A 22,903-nucleotide genomic window follows, 5' to 3' on the forward strand; every position below is an offset into this window, starting at 1 on the left:
CTAGCAAACCAGAACATATACTAAACCAAAGAAACAGTCTAGAATTTATTTAAATAAAATGTATTTAAAAGAAAAAAAATAAAATAAAACGTTTTGCCCTCAAAATTCCTTAAAGTACCGGAATTTCCATCTAGTCAATCATTGCATCCCAGTTTCACAATATGCTTAAAAATAAACATGTAAAAAATGGTAAATAAAGCTCATTATTTTTTTCTTGAAATGCTTGCCAAAATGACTGTGAGTGCCTGAATACACAAATGGACAATGACCAGAACAGGCAAGTCTGGCCCACTATCTACAACTATTGGTTCAGGAAGCTGGCCAATATGTAAAGTAAATATCCTAGGAAGTCAAATCAGTTCCTGTAACAATAAACCCAAAATAGGCGGGACTTAATCAATAACTCACAGCTTCCCTAATTCTTATGCTTGCTTCCAACTTGGGTCCAACCGGAGAAAGCCAAATATGCTTCCCTAACCAATCACAGAGGAGTCTCATATGTAGTTAGGCTGCCTCCAGCTTTCCTATGCCAACGCCTCCAATCACGACATACCTGAACTCTTCACATTCTACCATAAAGGACTAGTCTGCCAGTCCTTTAGTCTCTGCCAAAGACAAGTGATGGTGGCTGGCTCCCTTGCTCTGAATAATTAGCCTTTGTTCTCTTTGAATGTCCTTCATTTATTTCCACAGCTGAGGTATACTGAATGCTTACCATATGACATAAACCGTTCTAAGCATTTCGCATATACCGACATACTTAATCTTAAGAACAACCTAAAGAGATAAGTGGCATTATCCCAATTTTATAAATGAAGATAGGCACAGTGACATAAAATAGTATGTCACACAGTTAAAAATTTACTAATCTTATCTTGACCAGTTTTGGTCAAGATTTGGTCATCTTGACCAATTTTGTCTTCTTAAGGATGGACTAGACAGGTGCTCTCACGGATATCAAATGAGAGTATGATTTGGTACAAGCTTTTAGATAGCAATTTGACAACATCTACTAAAATTTTTAATAAAATGTGCAGAATGCTTCTCCTGGAAATTCCACTTGTAGGAATTTATCATACAAAATAAAAGCTATGTATATAGCAATCACTGCTCAACAATAAGGAAAAGTTAATATGGTATATATGTAGTACATTATAATATAAATCACCTCAATTTACTTTCCCAAATAAAATTTTGGAAAATGCCAGAATATGAGAAGTAAATTTGAGCCATATTATATATATTGTGTATATATGTATATAATACAAATTTGTATATATATACACAAAAACATTATATATATATATGTATACATATATAAAATCACTTAATCCTAAAATTATAAGTGGTCTGATGGCATTCAGATGTTACATCAAAGCTACAGCTACTGCTATTAATTTCATCTTCTCCATAAAATGATAAATTATATATACTTAATATTATATATTATATATACCTAATAACATCCAGTCATTAAAATTCATGTAAAAATGTCATGAAATGAAATAATATTGTAAAATAACATAAATATGATATTTTTATAAAAAAATAATTACATGCTTGAGAATATTTATGTATAGAACTGAAGAATAGAAGGCTTTACACCAAAAAGTTAATATTAATTATACATGGGTGTTTGGATAATGGGTGATTTGGGGATTTTGTGGCTATGCTTGTGTACATTTCTATTGGGTCCCAAATCTCTGGCAATGACCACATATTAATTTTCTAAATTTTTAAAATGATAAATAATGTTTGATTTAAAAATTTGAAATAAATAACATCAGAAATTAAGTATAAAATAAAATTGAGTCACCTTAAAAATCCATGAAATATGGAAATTTTCTAACTCTTAAAATTTCTTAAAACAATATGCAGCTTTTATTTTTAAACCTTACCATAGAGCTACCATTTGCATGCATGCATGTACATTCACACACATAAATTTTCACATTTGCACATGTGGCTCTCATAATAAGAACCACTTGCCAGTTTATCTCTATAATATTAAAAAAAATACTTTTAAAAAACCACCTAGAGAATTCTAAGAAAAAACTAATTTCCACGTTTTTTACCCAAATTAAAATATAATTTCTTATATAATATGACTGAAATTTTGCTTAAGCTCTTTCATCAGATTGTTAACATTAAGTAAAATCTTAACATATTTCACATAATCCAGATATTTAAATACTTTACCCAATTTCATCATTTGGGTAAAACTCTAATTCATTTTATATTTAGGATTCAAGTATGAATAGTCTTTACTTATAAAGTCATAGGCCCATTCTCCCTGTGGCATTACAGACTAGATAAAATACAGTGTCTGAAGGTTTTAGTTTTATTTGTTTAAAAAAATAATGCTTTGGGACAGTTCTCATAATTCAGAACATTTTAAATTCCTTAATTTAAATTTTAACTAAAGAGTAGAAGCAATTTGCATACCAAGTAAAAATGAGATTATTTTAATTACTCAAGATAATGTTCGATTTGAAGCAAAAAAGAAAGAAAAGGAAAAAATAATGAAAACCTACATCTAGATTACAAACTAGATGATGAAATTTTGTTTTGCAAACATTACTCTTAACAAGTACACATCTAAAACCCTGAGATACAAGTAACTAATGCAGTGTATTTATACCAGAAGAGCCTATTACTGTTTAGAAACCTACTTCAGCTGTTGGACAAGAGGGAAACAGTGACAAACAGCTTCCCTGCTACAAAGGTGGCAGGAAATCTATCAAACTGGACAATAAAATTGCAATTGAGTTTCTTTGGCTTTTTATAGCAGCTGCATGGATCCTGATGAAACACTGCAAAAGCTAACCGATTCTGCAACATTAGTCCTTTACACACCAATTCTTTACCAGGAACCATGTCATAAATTTGTAATACTAATATTCAAAATGGCTACAAAAGGAAAAAAATAAGCATCACTTCATTATTATGTGCATGAAAGTTATTTTAAAAGCCCTACGATCAATATTTTTAGAGCAAAAAAATTAGTTCCAATAATTCTAGCAGAACTTTTAACATGCTACACATTGTTCACCTACTTACTGAAGCACTTCAGCTCCATCCTAAACTTTATTAAATATTGATTTGAAGAGTCTTAGAGCAGAAATCACCCATTTATATTTTTAAAACAGATGTCAGGATTTTAAAATTGCTAAAAAATAAGCATAGCAGTACTCAAATTACTTCATAAAAACCTTTATGAAAAAGAAAATCTTTTAATCAATGAAGAAAATTCATAAAAAGATTTTTAAAATAAAAGACATGCATGCTACAATACAGATGAACCTTGAAGACATAAAGCTGAGTGAAATAAGCCAGATGCAAAAGGACAAATACTGTCCTTATATGAAATTTCACTTACATGAAATAATGCAAATATGTAAATTCAAAGACAGAAAGTAGATTACAAGCACCGGGGCCAGGTGAGGGGATGAAGTGGGGGTAGAGGAATTGGGAGTTAATGCTTACTGGGTAGAGTTTCTGTTTGGGGTGATGGAAAAGCTTTGGTAATGAACAGTGGTGATGGTAGCACAACACTGCATATAATCAATACCACTGAAGTTTATATTTGAAAATGGTTAAAATGGGACATTTTATATTTTATATATGTTAATAAAATTTAAAAAAAAAAAACACTAAAATACACATATGAAACATTAAAATTAAAGGTGAAAATTTGGACCCACATCATGGGATTGAGAACATCTTCTTGGCCAAAAGGGGGATGCGAAATGAAACAAAATAAAGCTTCAGTGGCTGAGAGATTTCAAATGGAGTCGAGAGGTCAATCTGGTGGACATTCTTACGCACTATATAGGTAACACTTTTTAGGTTTTATTGTATTGGAAAAGCTAGAAGTAAATACCTGAAACTACCAAACTCCAACCCAGTAGCCTTGACTCTTGAAGATGACTGTATAACAATGTAGCTTACAATGGGTGACAGCGTGATTGTGAAAACCTTGCGGATCGCACTCCCTTTCGCCAGTGTATGGATGGATGAGTAGATAAATGGGGACAAAAACTAAATGAAAAATAGGGTGGGATGGGGAGGATGATTTGGGTGTTCTTTTTTATTTTTATTTTTTATTCTTATTCTGATCCTTTCTGGTATAAGGAAAATGTTCAAAAATAGACTGGGGTGATGAATGTACAACTATGATGGTACTGTGAACAGCTGACTGTACACCTTGGATGATTGTATGGTATGTGAATATATCTCAAGAAAACTGAATTTAAAATAAAAAAAAAAATTAAAGCTGAAAATCACCAAGAACCAACTTGTAACTTTAAAATTTGCTTCTCTCCTTCACAGAGGTAGGCAAGCATTAGAATTTATTTTTTAAAGCATTCTTTAACAGCAAAAAGTAGTTTTACTCAGGTAAAAACAGTCACAACTAGTCAGTATATATTCCATTTTAGAAATATAATCCCATTAAATAAATCAGACAGGTCCGTGGCCAAAAGTAGGCCCAAGAGGCCCCACCTTAAAGCAACTATTTTCTTTGTAAAGATTTTAAGATCTGTTTGAAGTCATAAGTCATGGGAGTAAAGGAAAATACAAACTAACTGAACAAAACTATATACACATAACATTTAAAAGTTTCAAAGTTGTTGCGTTTGTTGTGGACAAGCTGAGTCTTAAAATTACTGAAGTCAGATACTACATAAAGATAGTAATTTACATTTCTTTAACATTCTCCATGCCTAACATGGTCTCAGAAAGAGAAAGAAGTTTTTCTTTACAATGAAAAAATATATTTATCAAGAGATTTTAAACTGGAGTCCATATTTAATTTTTTTAGAATACCCTTATCTCTAAGATCTGTTCTAAAGAGTGTATTATATTAAAGCATTTTAGTATGAAGGAAAGAAGAGGAGAACTTTATGAAAATTGGTGAACTAATGCTCTATACACAGCAATAAGTCAGAGGGACTCAAACTATAGCATTCACAAGAATCACCTAAGAGATTACAGAGAACCTCTCCCTAAGAATCAGATTACAAGTCTGAGACGGGGCCCAGGAATCTGCAATATAATGCACGTCCAAGTTACTCGAATGAGATGACCCCTAAGTCATACTGTGAGTGATCCTGCTATAGGTGCGCTAAAGGACAGCTGCTGCAGCTATTTCCCAGATCACTGACAAGAGAGAAGACCAAGGCACTAAGGTACACATAGTTGAACCAACAGCCTTGCACAATGATGATATAGTTCTACATACTCCTTCCTGCAACAAATGTGTAATTGCCAAGTCCTCAGCACTATGCATAGTTCTATGGAAGAGATGTAGAAGTATAAAATCCCTGCTAATGAGAGCTTAGAAGCAGCCAAAATAAGACACAAAGGAAAAACTAACTTTTAACCAACAACTTAATATGAAAGGTATTACAGGATCATACATGATTAAATGCCAGCCTACATTTCCTATAGTATACATACTGGTCTTCTTCAAGTATGCTACATACTCCCAAGCAAACCAAACAATTCATCATGTTTTTCATTAGAGATACCACTTCTGCGGCTTTGCTTATGCTGATTCCTCCAGCAGTGATTCCCAACAACTCAGTCTCTAGGTGTCCAAATCTTATTTACCCTATCAAGGTTGTAGTCAAATGATATCAGTTCCACAAACTCCTCTGATGCCCTCAGGTAGAAGTTGTCTCTCCTTTCACTGTTTCTCTTCTGTGACACACTTATTGCTCCCTATACTGTATTTTAGCTATTTTTAAGCGTATATTATAACATTAAACTGTAACTTCTTTCAGGAGGAGATCTGCTTCTGATTCATCTTTCTTTCACAGTAGGATGAAAGTTCAAATAGAAGATAGTAAGAACAATACGGAGAGGTGGAAAGGAATAGAACAAAGAGGAAAGAAAAAAGGTGGGCAATAAAAGAGAGTTGGGTGACTAGAATAAGACCTAAACACAGAGTTATTAAGAATGATTAATGGATAAGGGTTAAGGAATAGAGAGTTAAGGCTTAAAATGTATTGAAATCCACAACTGGTATGGACTTCATACCTGGGCATGTATAAAGAACAATAAATCATTTAGAAAAGGAAAAACTTAATAGAAAATTAGGCAAAAGACAAAGCCATGCAAAAATAAGAAGCCTGACGGTATTAAAGACTAGAGGATAAAACAATACTTAGGACTAGCAATTCTACTTCTAATTATATTTCCTAGAGAAGTGTTTTTTCAAACCGAGGCTAATCCAGTTAGCGGATTATAGAATCAACTTACTGGGACATCATCAACATTTCTTAAATGAAAATGCATAGACAGTATCAGAGTGCACCATCATGTACACTTTAGATCTTTGCCCATTAGTACCTGAGTATTCAGAGTACTGAAAATGAATGAATCAAAGCTACATGTAACAATGAAAAGAACCTTAAAAACAAAAAGGTTTGAAAGAAAATCAATCAGTAAATAACAGGAATCAATATGTATATGATGTCATTTTTATAAAGTTTAGGAAAAAGCAAAATAAAACAATATCTTATTTAGGAATATATTTCTAAATTTTCTTTTTTCTTAAAGAAGGGGATGATAAACAAAAAATTCAGAATGGCAGTAACCTTTGGAGAGAAGAGGAGAGGTGAGTGAATGGGGAAGATCACACAGATAGTAGTGACAATTCTTCCTTTGTAACACTTCCTAGATGTATGTTATAAAAACTATTTTAGACATAATTCTTTATATTTAAAGTTGTTCTTAGATAAAAATATGAAATGATCTGAGCACAAAGAGTAAGAATAGGAAAAAAGGACGAATAGTCATTAAGCATTCATGCTACTCTCTGTGATTTCACTCATTAACTCTTAATGTCAATCACATGCCTTATGTCTATTACCATATTTCCATTTCTAGCTTAGGCACTGACGGCTAAGAAAAGTTTTAAAACTTACTTGAGTTTACACAGCTAATAATTACTATAAATCAGGATTCAAAGCCAGAATTTTCCTATCTCCAAAGCCCATGTTCTCTTCATTACTCACACAATGAACTGGTAACTGTATATAAATCTTTGGTCATAAATGTTTAAAATCTGAAAGCACCTGAGAGATGGCCTGGTCCAACTCCTTTTTTGCAGATAGGAAATTCAAAGAGACTAGGATATTAGCCCTAAATACCATGTGACTTTCCAAGGCAATTCTCAAACATCTTGGTCTCAGGACCCTTTACACTCTTAAAAAAAGTATTGAGGCACCCAAAGACTTTTTGTTTATATGAATTACATGTATCAATATTTACCACATTAGAAATTAAAACTGAAAAGTTTTATAAATATTTACTAATTCATTTAAAAATAACAAACCCATTACATGGTAATATAAATAACATCTTTTTTGGATAAAATAAAAACTAGTGAGAGGAATGCCATTATTTCATATTTTTGCAAATCTCTTAAAAGTCTGTACTAAAAGAAGACAGTTGCATTCCCATATTTGCTTCTATATTCAGATATTTCAGTTGAAAAATATGAAGGAAAGGAAAACAAGACCATGAAGACCTTCTTTTTCTTATTTACCATCAGGTTATACACAAACATGTATTTGTAAGGTGATTCTAACAATCTAAAACATTTTTGTAAATTCTTACAACCTCTCATTGAGGAAAGAGAAAGCAAAATAAATGACTCTTGGATACCTTCAAAGAGTTGAAATCCACTCAAAAAAAAAAAAAAAAAAACACCTAAAGACATAAAGACACATCTATTTTTTAAATAGCAATATATTCCAATAGAATGGCAAAATCTCCCACAGTAATAACTGATGTCAATAAAAGAAAACATTTAAAGTATATCAAATTTATCATTTCTGTACTTTCTTCTTTCCAGTAAATTTAATGGAGAAAGGAAAGTGAAATATATATGAAAATTATATTTTTATTACTTCTGAGTAAGGAAAGAGTTCTTGAGCAAGATACAAAAAGGGTAGACCATAAAGGAAACAATGAATAAGTTTTACTACATTAATTACTTGAAATGTAAAATTTCCTCAAAAAACAGAAATACAAAACTCCAAAAATAGATAAGCCACAAGTTGGCAGGAGATATTCATAAACTATATAGCCAGCGAAGGAGTAAGACTAAGAATATATAAAGAATTCCCACAGAACAATAAGAAAATACAAACTGAGATTACAGTGAATTTAAAATCCAACAAACTGACATTATTTTAAAGTCCAGCCATGCCAAGTGACAAGGTGGTATGAAGCAATGAGAATTTACATGTTACTAGTGGAAATGTAAACTGATACACCACTTTTGGAAAGAATTTGCATTACCTTGTCATGTTCAACATTTGCAATTTCACTTGTAGGTATATATTCCAGGGAAACTCTCAAATATAAACAGAATGTGTATAAAAATGCTCATGAACTGGTAAATGGATAAAATCATGCAATGGAATAGACCACAGCTGAGAAAATGAATACATGGGTCAATATAGATGAATGGAATCTCAAATAAGTAAAAACAAGTTAGAGAAAAATGCACTTAGTATGATACAATCATATAAATTTGAAAAGCAGGCAAATAAAACTCTTCATTGTTTAGAGTTATATATACATGTAGTAAAAGTATAGAGATGACACAGGAATAAAGATGATAAACTCAGGTTAGTGGAGAGGGATGGTAGACAAGGCAATTGAGGAAGGGAACCCAATTTCCTAAACAGTGGTAAGTGCATTATTCTGATATGTCTAGAATATTTTATAATAAATTTTAATGAAAAACATAAACATAAATAACATTCTAACTTAATTAGCTTAAGTTAAAAAAGCAGACTTGTAGATTCTTGCTAAACAATCTTTTAACTGGCTAAAATATGAGGAAAGGACAGACCTCAGCCAGAACTTTTTATTTCTTCACCCACCTTATATTACTAAAGAATTTTCATCTTTGAATATAGTACGCCACCTTGTGTTCAAAAGCTCTAAACTACTATAAAATTCAGAGAAACTAATCTGTGAACGTCTACTTGAAAATATTAATTCTTTTTATTCTGTGGCATGAGGTTTGACTTTATTAATTCAAGATCACATAAAATTAACATTTAAAAAACTGATATGATTTTGAAGTTGGAAATATTCTGTATTTCTTTTCAGTGATTCCCTTTTACAGTCATTCATTTCAATGGCATTTCTTGAGAATAATATGAATTTACCTTAATTTTCAGTACACATTTTTAAAAACATGAGTAAACTTCTAATTAATATGAATTTAAAATCTTACAATAATGCATTGATAAAGAAACCTACCTTGGAATGTGTGATTGATAAGGTGTCTACCCACACACGCCAGCCACCCCACTCATATTTGACTGCATGGTAAAGTAGAATTCTGAATATGGCATATACCATTTCTGTTATCTTCTGTTCATCTGAATTCTTTGGATTAAAATAGCAGAGAGAAAGCATCCACTCTTGCCAAACAGAGCACTGTAGTAAGCTCCTGAAAGTTGTAAGAGGGTAACGAATTACTGAGTCAGATGAAATATTTGAAAGTATTCTAAAAAATAAAGGTTTAAAACGAAATAAACCTCCAAAAAACACCATTACCTATGCATTCGAAACAATTAAAGTGGTACAGAAAACTCTTAACTGTATGGGACTTTACTTACATGCCCTTAATGAAATAAATATATGGAAAATTCATTTGCTATTTTATGAATTATAAAATTTTATGAATTTTAAAAATGCTTTTATAAAGCAATTTTTCTTAAACAAAATGGGCTTACATAAAGGTAAAATTGAATACTACAAATAAATGCTTTCTGACCCTGCTTACCTCCTATTTTCTCTACTGTTATTAAAAAGTTTAATCATATCAGAAAGAAAGGCTCTCCGAACATCCATGGTCTCTGGACACTGAGGAGAATTTCGAAGTAGGGTCGCAATTACTTTTAGTATCTCTGCAAGACAGTTCATAAATAAGTAAAAAACACAACAAAAAATTCATGACAGAAGGTCATCAATATATTGCAATTTTGTAGTCTCCATGATATAAATGTCTATTGAAAACACTTTCTTTAGTGTTATTTTCTAATCTTCATTTATATATTAAAAAAAAAAAAGAATAACAAAACATAGATTAGAAAGCATCTATAAACACAGGCTATTTTATTCCATGTCCTGAATGTACAAAGTAAAGCTGAATTTTAAAAGGTTAAAATAAAGCAAACAATAAATGAATTTGATGCTAAAACTTCCGACAATTCTCCCTAATTTCTGCCAAATAGCAAAGTTGATCTTAAAAAAATCCTACAATCAAAATCTCAGGAAAAGAGAATAAATTCTCAATTCCTTCAACATCATTTATGCTCCACAGAGACTTTATTTTATCACGGTGAATTTTAAAAGCTGTCATGACTTTCTTCTGTAATTTAAAGAATAAAATTAGAGGAAAAAATCCCAAAAGAAATTAAAAACCTATTTAGCCCCAACCAAATGCAAACACAATCCTACTGTAATGGTCTTAGTATAAAGTTGTATAAATTTCCAGCATTTAGCTTAAAAGAAAAAAACCTTAAAATATATACTTAAATCTAGAATTTTACAGGTAAGAAACAAAAACAGCTATACTCCGAATTTACAATTAAATAATATATCAATGTATTACCCAATTAAAAATTTAAAATTGAGCACAACACACACAAACACACCACACCACACAAAAAGCAATTAAATTTCAAAACTCGACAAACCAGTTATTTCAATGACATGAACAAAAAAAGCAAGATTAAAAATGTGCACTTTGTATAAGTGCTTAAGAATTCTAAATATCAAAAGAAAAGAGTATTAAACAAAACTATGTTCTTAAACAAGGAAGGAAACATATTTTTCCATTCCAAATTTGGTTTTCTTATATTGATGGTAATTTAAGGTGAAAGCTACCTGCTTGGCTCATGTAATTTAGTCTGACATCACTAAGAATTGTAATCAGAGCTTTGCTGAAAATATGAACATATATTACAACAAGGTCTTAATCATATAACTCTTCAAAACTATTACATTTCCATTAAACCAAAGGTCAATTTGAAGTTGTATTCAACATAAAACACAAATAAAGCTAATATTGTATCATCAAACTTAATGAAATATTCATTGAACAATCTGTTTCTCAAGAATATAAACTTTACGTTTTTCAGTGATTTTCTTAAGCAGCAAAGGCAGTTTTTAGAAAGTATACAAAATACTTACGAGGATTTTGTATCTTTACTGAAGAATCAGGATCTGGATGCTGTTTATGATTTACCTGAGTACAAATCTGTTCTATAAGAATCTATAGAAGATAATAGATTATATTAGCATAGTAACTTTATTAGAAAGAACATTAACAAACTTCAAGTATAATACTAATAAAAATTTAGCATACAGGACAATGTTATATTAAATATCTTCAGCACGATATAAAATAAATAACTTCAATATTATACCTCAATTTTTACTTAATTATAAAACATGACATTAAATTGTCAACATAATGCAGGAAACAGATTTCCACATGGCTTAATAATTCCATGTGATTTATAAAGATTAAGATTTACGAAGATTAAACCATAAAAATGAGCCACATCACCTTTATATATTAATTTCAAAATTGTACATTAAAAATTTAAGTGACTTTATTTTATCTAGTTACTATTAGTTCAATTACATGAGCACTTTCACAATAAAACCTTCAAAGAAATAGTAGTATTAAATTCGAACTATATTCCTACCTCAAACAGGACATTATATGTGGTCATTGTAATTAAATTTGTCTGAAGCATGAGTCTTTCAGCTAATAATGAAAACAATCCATGCCCAAGCATAACTTCAGCTTTTCTCCTGAATTACATCAAAAGAAATCATTAAATGAAGAGTTAATACACATGTTGGATCAAAAACACTCAAAAAAAGTTTTTACATACCATCCAATTCAAACTTAACAGTTCTCCCCTATTTTCTTCCATCTAGAATCCTTAAAGCTACAAAACCTTTAAGGAGAGAAATACTAACTATAATATAAGCACAAATGAAGTTTAAAAAAAATCACAAGACTGACTGGTCATGCTCAACGGTTTCTTAGGCTTTATACCCAAAGTACAAGCAACATCACTAGCTATTAAGGAAATGCAAATCAAAATCACAATGAGATACCATTTCACACCTACTAGAATGGCTACTATTAAAAAAAAATTAAAAAAAGAAAATTACAAGTATTTGAGGGGATGTAGAGAAACAGGAACACTCATTCATTGCAGGTGGTAATGTAAAATGGTGCAGCCACTGTGGAAGACCGTTTCACACTTCCTCAGAAAGCTAAGTATAGAATTACCATATGAACCAGCAATCCCTCTACTAGGTACATACCCAAAAGAATTGAAAGCAAGGACACAAGCAGGTATCTGCACATTAATATTCATAGTGGCATATTCACAGTTGCCAAAAGATGGAACCAACCAAGTGTCCATCAACAAATGAATGAGTAAACAAAATGTGGTATATACAGATGTGATTGTTAGGTTCATGTCTATGGCCATACCACCCTGAACGCACCCAATCTGGTCTGATCTCAGAAGTTAAGTAGGGCCAGGCCTGGTTAGTACTTGGATGGGAGACCGCCTGAGAATACCAGGTGCTGTAGGCTATAGCACTGCAATATACAAGGGAAGTAAAGAAGAGTTTACCTGGAATATAGGAGAGCCCCTAGAGCAGCTCTTAGTACTACCATGCCCTGTGATTAAAGTTAATGGAAACTGCAACAACCCAATCCAGGCAGGACTACCAATGGCAGGAATGAGGGTTTGGGTCACCATACCAGGCAAAGAACCATGGCCAGCTGAAGTGCTTGTTGAGGGTAAAGGGAACATGGAATTGGTAGTGGAGGAAGGTAGTGATAAATACAACCTACAACCACGTGACCAGTTATAGAAATGAGGACTATGATGGCATGAATATTTCTTCCTTGTTTTGTTATGTTTGTATTTGTCTGCAAAGCAAATATCTTTGTTTTCTTCTCTATCTTATCCCCTTACCATATGACATAAGCTGTATTGTTAATTATTGTTAATTATTGTTAATTTTGCAGTTACAGGAAATCAAGTTTAAGAGTCAATTTCACCCAAGGACTTGCACCCTATCTTGGAGAGATTTAGTGCATTTCTGTTTCTACACAGGACAACTGAGTATCATTAGGTGAAATATACATCTGTATTGTGCTCTACTTAGAGATAAGTATGGTTTAAGGTGATGCATATAACTGCCAAGTTGACAAGGGGTGGACTGTGATGGTTACATGTCTCAACTTGGCAAGGTGATGATGTCCAGGTGTCTGGTCAAGTAAGCACTGGCCTAACCATTACAGCAAAAACATTTGTGCCTGGTCAATAAACCATAAGGCTGGTTTATTAAATCACCAGTCAATTGACTGCACCTGTGAATGATTATATCAACAAAGGTCTTGTCTTCCACAATGAAAGAATTCAATCAGCTGGATTTAATCCAATCAGTTGAAGACTTTTAAGGGAGACAGAGAGATGACCTTCACTTCTTCTTTGGCTAGCCAGCGAAGCATTTCCTGGAAGTTCATCGAACACCTTCATCGGAGTTGCCAGTTCACTGCGTGCCCTACAGAATTTGGACTTGTGCATATTGGCCTATGGAATTTGGACTCATGCATCCCCACAGTTGTGTGAGACACTTTATAAATCTTATATTTACAGATATCTCTTGTTGGTTCTGTTTCCCTAGAGAACCCTAATTAATACAACATATAATGGAATATTATTCAGCCATTAAAAAGGAATGAAGTCCTGATACATATGACAATATGGATGTACCTTGAGCAGATTATGTTGAAGGAAATTAGCCAGACACAAAAGGATAACTATTGGACGATCTCACCGATATGAAATAATTAGAATAAGCAAATTCATAGAGCTAGAATCTAGAATGCAGGTTACCAGGGGCTAGGTTGGGGATAGAGAATGGGGAGTTAATGCATAATTTGTACAGAATTTCTATGCAGATTGATTGCAAACTTTTGGATAAGGATGGTGGTGATGGTAGCACATTATTGTGAGTGTAGTTAACAGCCTTGAACAATATATGTGAATGTGGTTAAAAGAGGAAACTTTAGGTCATATATATGTTATTAGAATAAAAATTAAAAGACAAAACATAGGACTGTACAACACAGTGAACCCTATTATAAATGGTAGACTATAGTTAATAGCACAAGTATAAAAATATTATTTCATGAATTATAAAAAAGTACTACTTGGATGGTATATGAGGAAAAAAACACCCACACCTATGTAAACAATGGACTATAGTTAATAGTACAATTTTAATATTCTTTTGTCAACTGTAACAAAGGTTCCACACTAATGCAAAGTGTCAACAATAGGAAGTAAATGGAAATGCTGTAATTTTAACATGATTTTTCTGTTAACCTACAACTTCTCTAAAATTTTTAAAAACTACAAAAAAAAAAAAAAAATTGATCATACTTGAGCACAGGGGAAAAAAAAAGTTCACCAAATCTTCAGGGCAAAATTATTTAACTAGTTGCTACTATCCTCCAGCACTAAGGTTAGGCTTTACTGGGGATGATAATCTGAAGCACAATAAGTAAATAATGAAGTAGAAAAGAAACATCAAAGAAAAGGTAGAAGAAATTTAAGAGAATTTAAGAGCATGAATACTATGAAGATATTTATTTTCCGAGCATAAATTGAGAAAGTGAAGAATCACAAGCTTTAATTCTACCCTGGGGTTCAGCAAACTCTATCTGAAAAGGGCTGGATAGCAAATATTTTAGGCTTTATGGACCATATGTTCTCTTTCCAACTCAACTATCATTATATCATGAAAGCAGCCACAGACAATACATGCAAATGATTGCAACTGTGTTCCAATAACAATTTATTGATAAAATCAGGCATCCAGCTGATTTTAACCCGAGGACTGCAGTTTACTGACACCTCTTCTATCCACAAAATTGGTTAATTTTTATACTACTCCTACTACAAGGAACAATAAAAGGTAGAATATGAGTGTCTGCATTCAGCTAAAAAAAAAAAAAAAAGATTGGACATTTCAGGTGTTGGTTATGCATATGCAGAGTACATGTATAGTTAATACCCTATTGAATGTGTCAGCTAAAAATACAAGTAAATCAAAATATATCAAATCACCTGACATGAAGCCTCCATAGTTTTAATTTCTACAATTCAGTTTATCTAAACCTACCTCATAACGGACCCAAAATACATGACTTAAATAATTTTCATGTAAAACAAAATATATATTCACATTCATGCTTGATTTTAAAAATATGTAGTTATGACATTAAATCTACAGGGAATTTTATGAATAAAAATAAAGGTAAGACAGAAAGGTTAGAGAAACCAACAAGTACAAATGTTATTCCAAAGATAAATAAGTGACATACAACAGTCTATATTAGATTTCATGAATACTCACTTTGGGGCCAGGTGTTTTAAAAAATAGCCCATTGCCTTGAGAGCTTGTACTCTGATTCCTTCACTTTTGGATGCCAGAAGTTTGTAGGTAACACTGAATGAGTAAAAATTAAAAACAAACTATTCTGAGTATATTTTTCAAAAGCAAAGATTGAAATTATACACATTTGTTTCATATATTATAAACTTAATTTCAAGTATGTTATGGGTGAATCTAATATTCATCTCTTAAATATGAAAACCTTTGAATCACACACTACCATGGTTCCTTTTAATGAAGAACAAGAAATAAGAACACATCAGAAGTTTAAATGTTTTTAAAATTTCAACAAATATGAACAGCAAACTAAATAAGACATATTCTTTCAATTGAATAATTTACCAATTCAGGGCATAAAGTTTGACATTTAAGAAATATAGCATCTTTTCCATGCACAAACATATAAAAACATACAGCATTAAAGCTGGCTTTGAAACCCTCTTTCTATGTCTGTGCTGCAGGCTTATCAAAGCCCTTTGGAGGTTATCAACATCTTAAAAGGAAAGCCAATACAGAGAAATCTCTGTTTAATGACAGCATATATTTAAATTTCTTAAAAATTATCACAATGAAAGTAAGACAAAGGCTAGTAATAAATCATAATCAGAAATAATTACAAAAGTAAAGACTTAAAAACAAATGACAAAAGAAAAATAGCAATATATTTTACATTCAATCCACCAAAATTAGATAGTAACTCAATTTCATCAAAAAATAATCTCTCTGAGGGTCTTTGGCCGTACACCATTGATTTGGAATAACAAGAGTGACCTCAAAGTTAAATTCAGTTGATTCAGTGTAGCGTTTTTATCCTAATAAAGATATAGAACAAAATCAAAAATCAGAAACTTTATGATTAATTGTTCACAAAAAAAATTAAGTCTGTCAACTATCCTCCTGGATAAAAATTTCAATGTTTAATAACTAGGTATGAAAAACAGAAAAGTTATGAACAAAAAGGAAAGATATTCATCCACTAATGATCAACAGAAAATAAAATACACAGAGAAGTTTGATTCCTTTAAAATATAAATTAAAAGCATCAAGGTCCATAATACATTATAAAGTTATAAAATGAGAATCTGAAATTAGTTTATAATTCAAATGTTAGTAACAAAATTATAACAATCATTGGGGCATAAATACTACATTGGTAACTTTCTTATTCTTCATCAATTTAAATTAAATAAAATAAAAACTAAATTAATGGCTTGAATAACAAATATTAATATAAATTTAATGCTAGTTTAAACTCACAACACTCAAAGGACATTTTAACATCAAAAATGATGTTTGCATTAACAAATACCTTAGTATAAAATTTCAATGACTTCATCAAAAGATATACTCTGTATACTACTGTGTAATTATTTTCAAATAATGTTTATCAGGATCAAGGGTGAAGATGAAAAGAGCACAAAGAGATTTGACTTGTATCTACAAACCTAAATACAATATATTTAAATGTTAATTCTGACTAAGGCAGAATCTAATTCGTTTTATCTGCTAAACATAAACAGTAAAATTTATAAAAGTTAAATGGGCATATTTTATTTTTAACCAAAGTTTACTTGCTATTTAACCCAAAGCATACTCCTCACATTGGAGGAGAAAAAAATCCTGCAGTGGATTTAATGACTTACATTTTTTAATTATTAATAAATTATAAATTCATGTCAGTTCTCTATTGGTAAACACAGAAAAGTACAGGTAGATGATACAAATAATCAATAAGAAATACTGTTAAAATTTGGGAATATATTTATGCAATCTATTTTTGATCATAAACATATAAAGAAATACGTAGGGATTTTCCTGATATACCTGATTTTGGGGATTGGAACACACTAACACACTATGATATATGTACTATGGCATTTTCAATGAAGAAAATAGAATTGTGAAAACAGAAACACCCAAAGGGATAATTTGAATAGTAACATATTATTTCAATCCAGTCACCGATATTAAAAGATACAATAAAAATGCATAAAAGTAGGTAACAGAAATTTTAAATTCACAAAAATTTAAGCTGGTCATGTGATGTGACTGACACTGTGTCAGAAAATAAACAATTCTGAGGGATGGGACGATAAGTTCTCTAGGACAGTGATTTAAGCTAAATATCAAGATGATGTATAAATGACTTGATTGTTAGAAAAAAACTATATTTAACAAATTAATGTGAAAATTCTGTCATTTGCTGGAAATTAAATTATCACTTAGAATTTGGAATTCTTCTTACTACTACTATGCAATATAGTATTACTAGATTATCTTATGCCTGTAAAGACTATCTTCCTTCCAATTTTCTCAATTTGAACAAAATAAACCTTTGTTTATATAGTACCCCATTTGACTTTCAATTTATATGAAAGCTGCACTAAATCCACCTCTCTTCTTGTCACATTGGCCTTTAAAAATCTTCGTACTTTGGAGGTTCACCAATGTAACCATAAATAGGCATTGAAATTATGTGGCAATACTCAGTTTATATTCTTTCCTTCTTTCTTTCTTATAAATCATCAAAAAGAAAATTCAAAATTTAAAAAAATCCCCTACAGAATTTTTGGAACCATGCAATACTTCCACAGAACTCCAACTTGATTCAAAGGAATTCCTAATCAATTCCAAGTCACTTTTTTTTTCACTGATCTGGTTTTTTATAAAGTAGTTTCATTGAGATATATTCACACACCATATAATCTATCCAAAGTATACAACCAATGGTTCACAGTGTCATGATATAGTTGTGCATTCACAGCCAAAATCAATTTTAGAACATTTTCATTTCTCCAAAATAAAGAAAAAATAAGAATAAAAAAGAACACCCAAAACATTCCATACCTTTTATCTCCCCTATTATTTATATATATTCTTTGTCTTTATTTTATTACTTATCCGCCAATACAATGGATAAAGGGAGTGTCAGTCATATGGTTTTCATAATCACATGGTAACACCGCGTAAGCTACATAGTTAAACAGTCATCTTCAAAAATCAAGGCTACTGGGTTGCAGTTCAACAGTTTCAGGTATTTCCTTCTAGCTATTCCAATACACTAAAAACTAAAAAGGGTATCTATATAACTCATAAGAACAACCTCCACAATGACCTCTCAACACTATTTGAAATTTCTCAGACACTGAAACTTTATTTTGTTTCATTTCTCTTCCCCCTTTTGATCAGGAAGGCTTTCTCAATACCACAATGCCAGAGCCAGGCTCATCCTTGGGAGTCATGTCCCACATTGCTAGGGAGACTTACATCCCAGTAAATCATGTCCCATGTAGGGAGAGGGTAGTGAGTTTATTTGCAGAAAGAGTTGGCTGGGAGAGAAAGGCCATATCTGAGCAACAAAAGAGGTTCTCTGGGGATGACCCTTAGGTATAATTATAACCAAGTTACTTTTAATCTATATACTTAATATAAATATTAAATGAGTTCCTTTGTCCAATGTTTGAAAGTAACTGAACTGCATTTACTCAGACTAATTATTCACATTTCTATTTATCAACCCAAATTAGGGACTTTTTCTTCTTCAAAACAATAAATAAAATGTTAGGGAAAAAAGTACAAAAAATTAAAACATACTATAACAACAAAATATGGAAAAGGACTTCCAATAATGGCAATATAAAGAGGTTAACACGTTCTCTCCACAAAAAAGACAAGTATAAAACTGGACAAAACTATCACATGCAACCATTTCAGGGTACTGGTAATCAACCAGAAGACAGCAAATTCAGAGGTACTTGTTCCTGAGAAATTGCTAGAGATTCAAGTAAGAAAAGAAAGAAACAGTAACATTCTTGATGGGGTCACCTCCATACATCCACCAGTTTTGTCGGCAAAAATTTCACTTTTACCAGCCTGGAGTTGGAAGCATAAAGCAGCAGTGATACTTTCAGAAAGGGTAGACCTCATTCAGAGTAAGGGATAAAAATGCCAACTTTCCAGCTAAAAATGGCAGATAGTTATAGATGGAAGGAAAAATCCCACAGCACTGCTAGAACAAGGTTATAGTCACAATTCAGGATAAGCAACAGAATACTCAGAAATTTAACAGGGAGATGCTAGAAATGAGACAGTGATAAAAATTTTGAGATAAGCTCTCCAGACATTCCCAGCTGACTGGGAAATTACATACAGGCAGGGAAGACCTAAGTAAAAGACAAAATATGAAAGCAAAGGGAGACTAGAAAATTGTATGCAAATCTGAAAGCAATTCTCCCACTGCCACTTCTGCCCCTGCCCTACTCACATTTGCTCACAAATCAATCAGCAGAGGGTGTGGGCTTTAAGGGCTTAGATGTTTGAGCATAACCTCTGCCCTAAATCAATGACCTCTAAAATATGTAAAACTATGGGTGGGGGGTGGGGGGGATCCTAAACGTGCAAAGCTGAAAACTAAGAAAAGAAATAAAACTACTGATGAGAAATCAGAAGCTGCACACCATGTGAAGACAGATTCCAAAGATTAGAGATGGACAAGTTGTTGGAATTATCACACAAAGACTTTAAAGGAGCTATTTAACTAAATCAAGGAGGTTTGGTAAACACAGTCTTAATAAATTGAAAGATAGTAGAGCTCACCAAAACAGGAATACTATAAAAATAAGCCATATAAAAACAAAATAGAGTCCAGAGTTGTTATTTATCCAAAATGTCTAGTTTCCAACCAAAATTATGACATGCAATTAAACAGAAAAGTGTGACCCATACTCAGTCAATCAAAACTGACTCTGGATAGGTCCAAAAGTTGGATTTAGCAAAGACTTCAAAGGAGCTATAATAACTATGCTCAACAAACTAAAAGACATCATGTTCAAAAAATAGTTTAACAATCACTTAAAAGTAGGGAAGCATAATAAATAGGAACTATAAAAAAGAATTCTAGATTTGACAAATACAATAAGAAAATGAAAAACTTACTAGAGGCCCTCAACAGCAGCATCAGATAGCAGAAGAAATAATCTATGAACTTGAAGAGAGATTATTAGAAATTATCCAATCTGGATAGAACAGAGAAAACAAAAAAAGGAAGATAACTTAAAAAACCCTCAGAGATCTAAGAGATGATGTAAAGTATTCCAACATGCGTAATGGAGTGCCAAAAAAGGGAGCAATGGGGCAGAAAAAAATATATGAAGTAATAATGGCCAATATCTTCCAAAATTTGATGAACATTAACTTAAAGATCAAATAACTCAATAAACACCAAAAGGATAGAGAATCACAACACAGCATAGTCAAACTGCTGAAATCCAAAGATAAAGAAAAAATATCTTAAAAACAGCAAGACAAAAAGGACTCATGACATAACAGGAGAATAATACAATTAAAGCCTGGCTCCTCATCACAAACAATAGAAGCTAGAAATCATGGAAATGACAATCAAAATATTAACAGGAAAAAAAAGTGTCAGCTAAGATTTCTATGCCAAAGAAGCTTTCCTCTGAAAATTAGGGAAAATTAAAGCATTTTCAGGTTATACAAAGACTGAGAATATTCACTGCTAGCAGACATGTCATACAAGAAATAATAAAATAAGTGTATCAGGATAAAAGAAAATACTTTAATACTGTAAAACAATTAAATATAGAATAACATTTTTAAAAACTGTAAAAAATTAACAGGACATTCAAGTTGCACCAATACGGGGTAAGCTCACAGAGGTTATGCTTAAAGAATATGGGGGGGGGGGGGATACAAAAACAACTTCCTACAATCCTGAACACTAAGCAAAAGCAAATGAATTGTAATGGGGAGTCAAAATTGGAGAAAAGATCCTCATTTTCTCTCTCTTCTCTTGTGGATCTGACCCAACAGTGGGCCCATCACAGAGTTGAGTGTTTAAAAAGCTTAAGTGGTTAAATTTCTAAGAAAAAGGTACTTTCTTGTCAGAGGACTAGGAAAATGGGTTCCTGCAGATTAGAGAGGGTGGGGGGAATTCTGGTAGGAGAGATCCAGAGAAAGTGATCCCTTCAATCTGCATAAAACCCCACAAAAGTCCTAAACTCTCTCCAGAGATGCACATGCATGAGATAGACCTAAATCAAAACAACTAAGGATTTCTAAAGTGAAATAAGATTTGAATTACCACCCAATTTTCAGACAAGTGCCTGACTATGCATGTGTGAAAAAGACACTTTGAAAATGAATTGATATTGGAAACACATCACAGAGGACATAAAATCTACCAAGTTGACTGTTTAATTAAAAAAAAAAAAAAAAAAAACATTCTTCAAAGGATTATCACAGGACCAGAATTTTTAAAATATAATATTTACAATGTTCAGGATACAATAAAAATTTACTCAACATATAAGGAACCAGGAAAACATGATGATTTCTCATGGGAAAAACAACAAACACCAGTGAGATGGGCAAATTGTTGGAACTATCACACAAAGACTTTAAAGGAACTATTATAACTAAATCAAGGAGGTTTGGTAAACACAGTCTTAATGAACTGAAAGATAGAAGATCTCACCAAAATAGGAATACTATAAAAATAAACCATATTGAAATTTTAGAATTGGAACGTACAATATCTGAAATAAAGAATTCAAAAGATGGGCTCAAAATCAACATAAAAAAGATGAAAGAAAAGCCTGCAAATGTGAAAATGTATCAATAGAAAGTTATCAAAAAGAATAAAGAGAAAAATGATTGAAACTAATGAAAAAGAGGCTTACATAAATGAAAAACTCTGTGAAAGACTCCAATATTTATATCACTGTGGACCCAAAATAAAGGGATAAAAATTTGGTAAAGAAAAAAATTTCGAAAAAATAAGGGCCAAAAACTTTTAAATTTGGAGATCATCACAATCATAATCAACTCAACATAATGAAACTGTAAATAAAAAGCAAAGTTAAAGAAAATGTCTTAAAAGCAAGTATAGAAATAAAGCACATCATATTTAGCAAACAAAGAATCAAAACATCATAGATTTCTCATTAGATACCATGGAGACCAGATGACTAAATGGAACAATACTTTAAAGTGCTGAAAGAAAAGAACCAGCAACACAGAATTCTATATGTAGCAAAAACATCCTTTGAAATTAAAAGCCAAATAAAGACATTTTTCAGAAGAAAGAAAACTAAGAAAATATGTTTCCAGAAAAGCGTCCAAAAAGAAATGCTAAAGAAAATTTTTCTGGATGAAGAAAAATGATACCACTTACAGGAATGAAGAAGGAGCAAAGAAACTGTAAATATCTAGATAAACACAAAAGCTTTTTTTTTTCTTAAGTTCTTTACGCTACATATAATGAATGAAAGTAAAAATTATAACATTGTCTGGAGGGGTTTTCAATGTATGTAGATGAACAGGACAATGGAGGAGGTTAAAG

General features: G+C 31.7%; 1 protein-coding gene and 1 pseudogene across 3 annotated transcripts in view; one reads left to right on the forward strand and one right to left on the reverse strand.

The window, feature by feature from the left end:
• The window catches only part of LRBA (LPS responsive beige-like anchor protein), a 1,009,660-nt gene that overhangs the window by 762,677 nt on the left and 224,080 nt on the right, over positions 1–22,903 (reverse strand). For all 3 annotated transcript variants that reach the window (XM_037830797.1, XM_037830798.1, XM_037830799.1), the window contains 5 exons: positions 15,502–15,594; positions 11,751–11,859; positions 11,230–11,311; positions 9,818–9,941; positions 9,289–9,481 (listed from right to left, as the gene is read on the reverse strand). In XM_037830797.1, coding sequence (XP_037686725.1) covers positions 9,289–9,481; positions 9,818–9,941; positions 11,230–11,311; positions 11,751–11,859; positions 15,502–15,594 — 601 coding nt within the window. The remainder of the gene's footprint in view (positions 1–9,288; positions 9,482–9,817; positions 9,942–11,229; positions 11,312–11,750; positions 11,860–15,501; positions 15,595–22,903) is intronic.
• LOC119530737 lies at positions 12,543–12,661 on the forward strand (annotated as a pseudogene).

This window comes from Choloepus didactylus, chromosome 3 (genome assembly GCF_015220235.1).
Source record: "Choloepus didactylus isolate mChoDid1 chromosome 3, mChoDid1.pri, whole genome shotgun sequence".
Classification (NCBI taxonomy): Eukaryota; Metazoa; Chordata; class Mammalia; order Pilosa; family Megalonychidae; genus Choloepus; species Choloepus didactylus.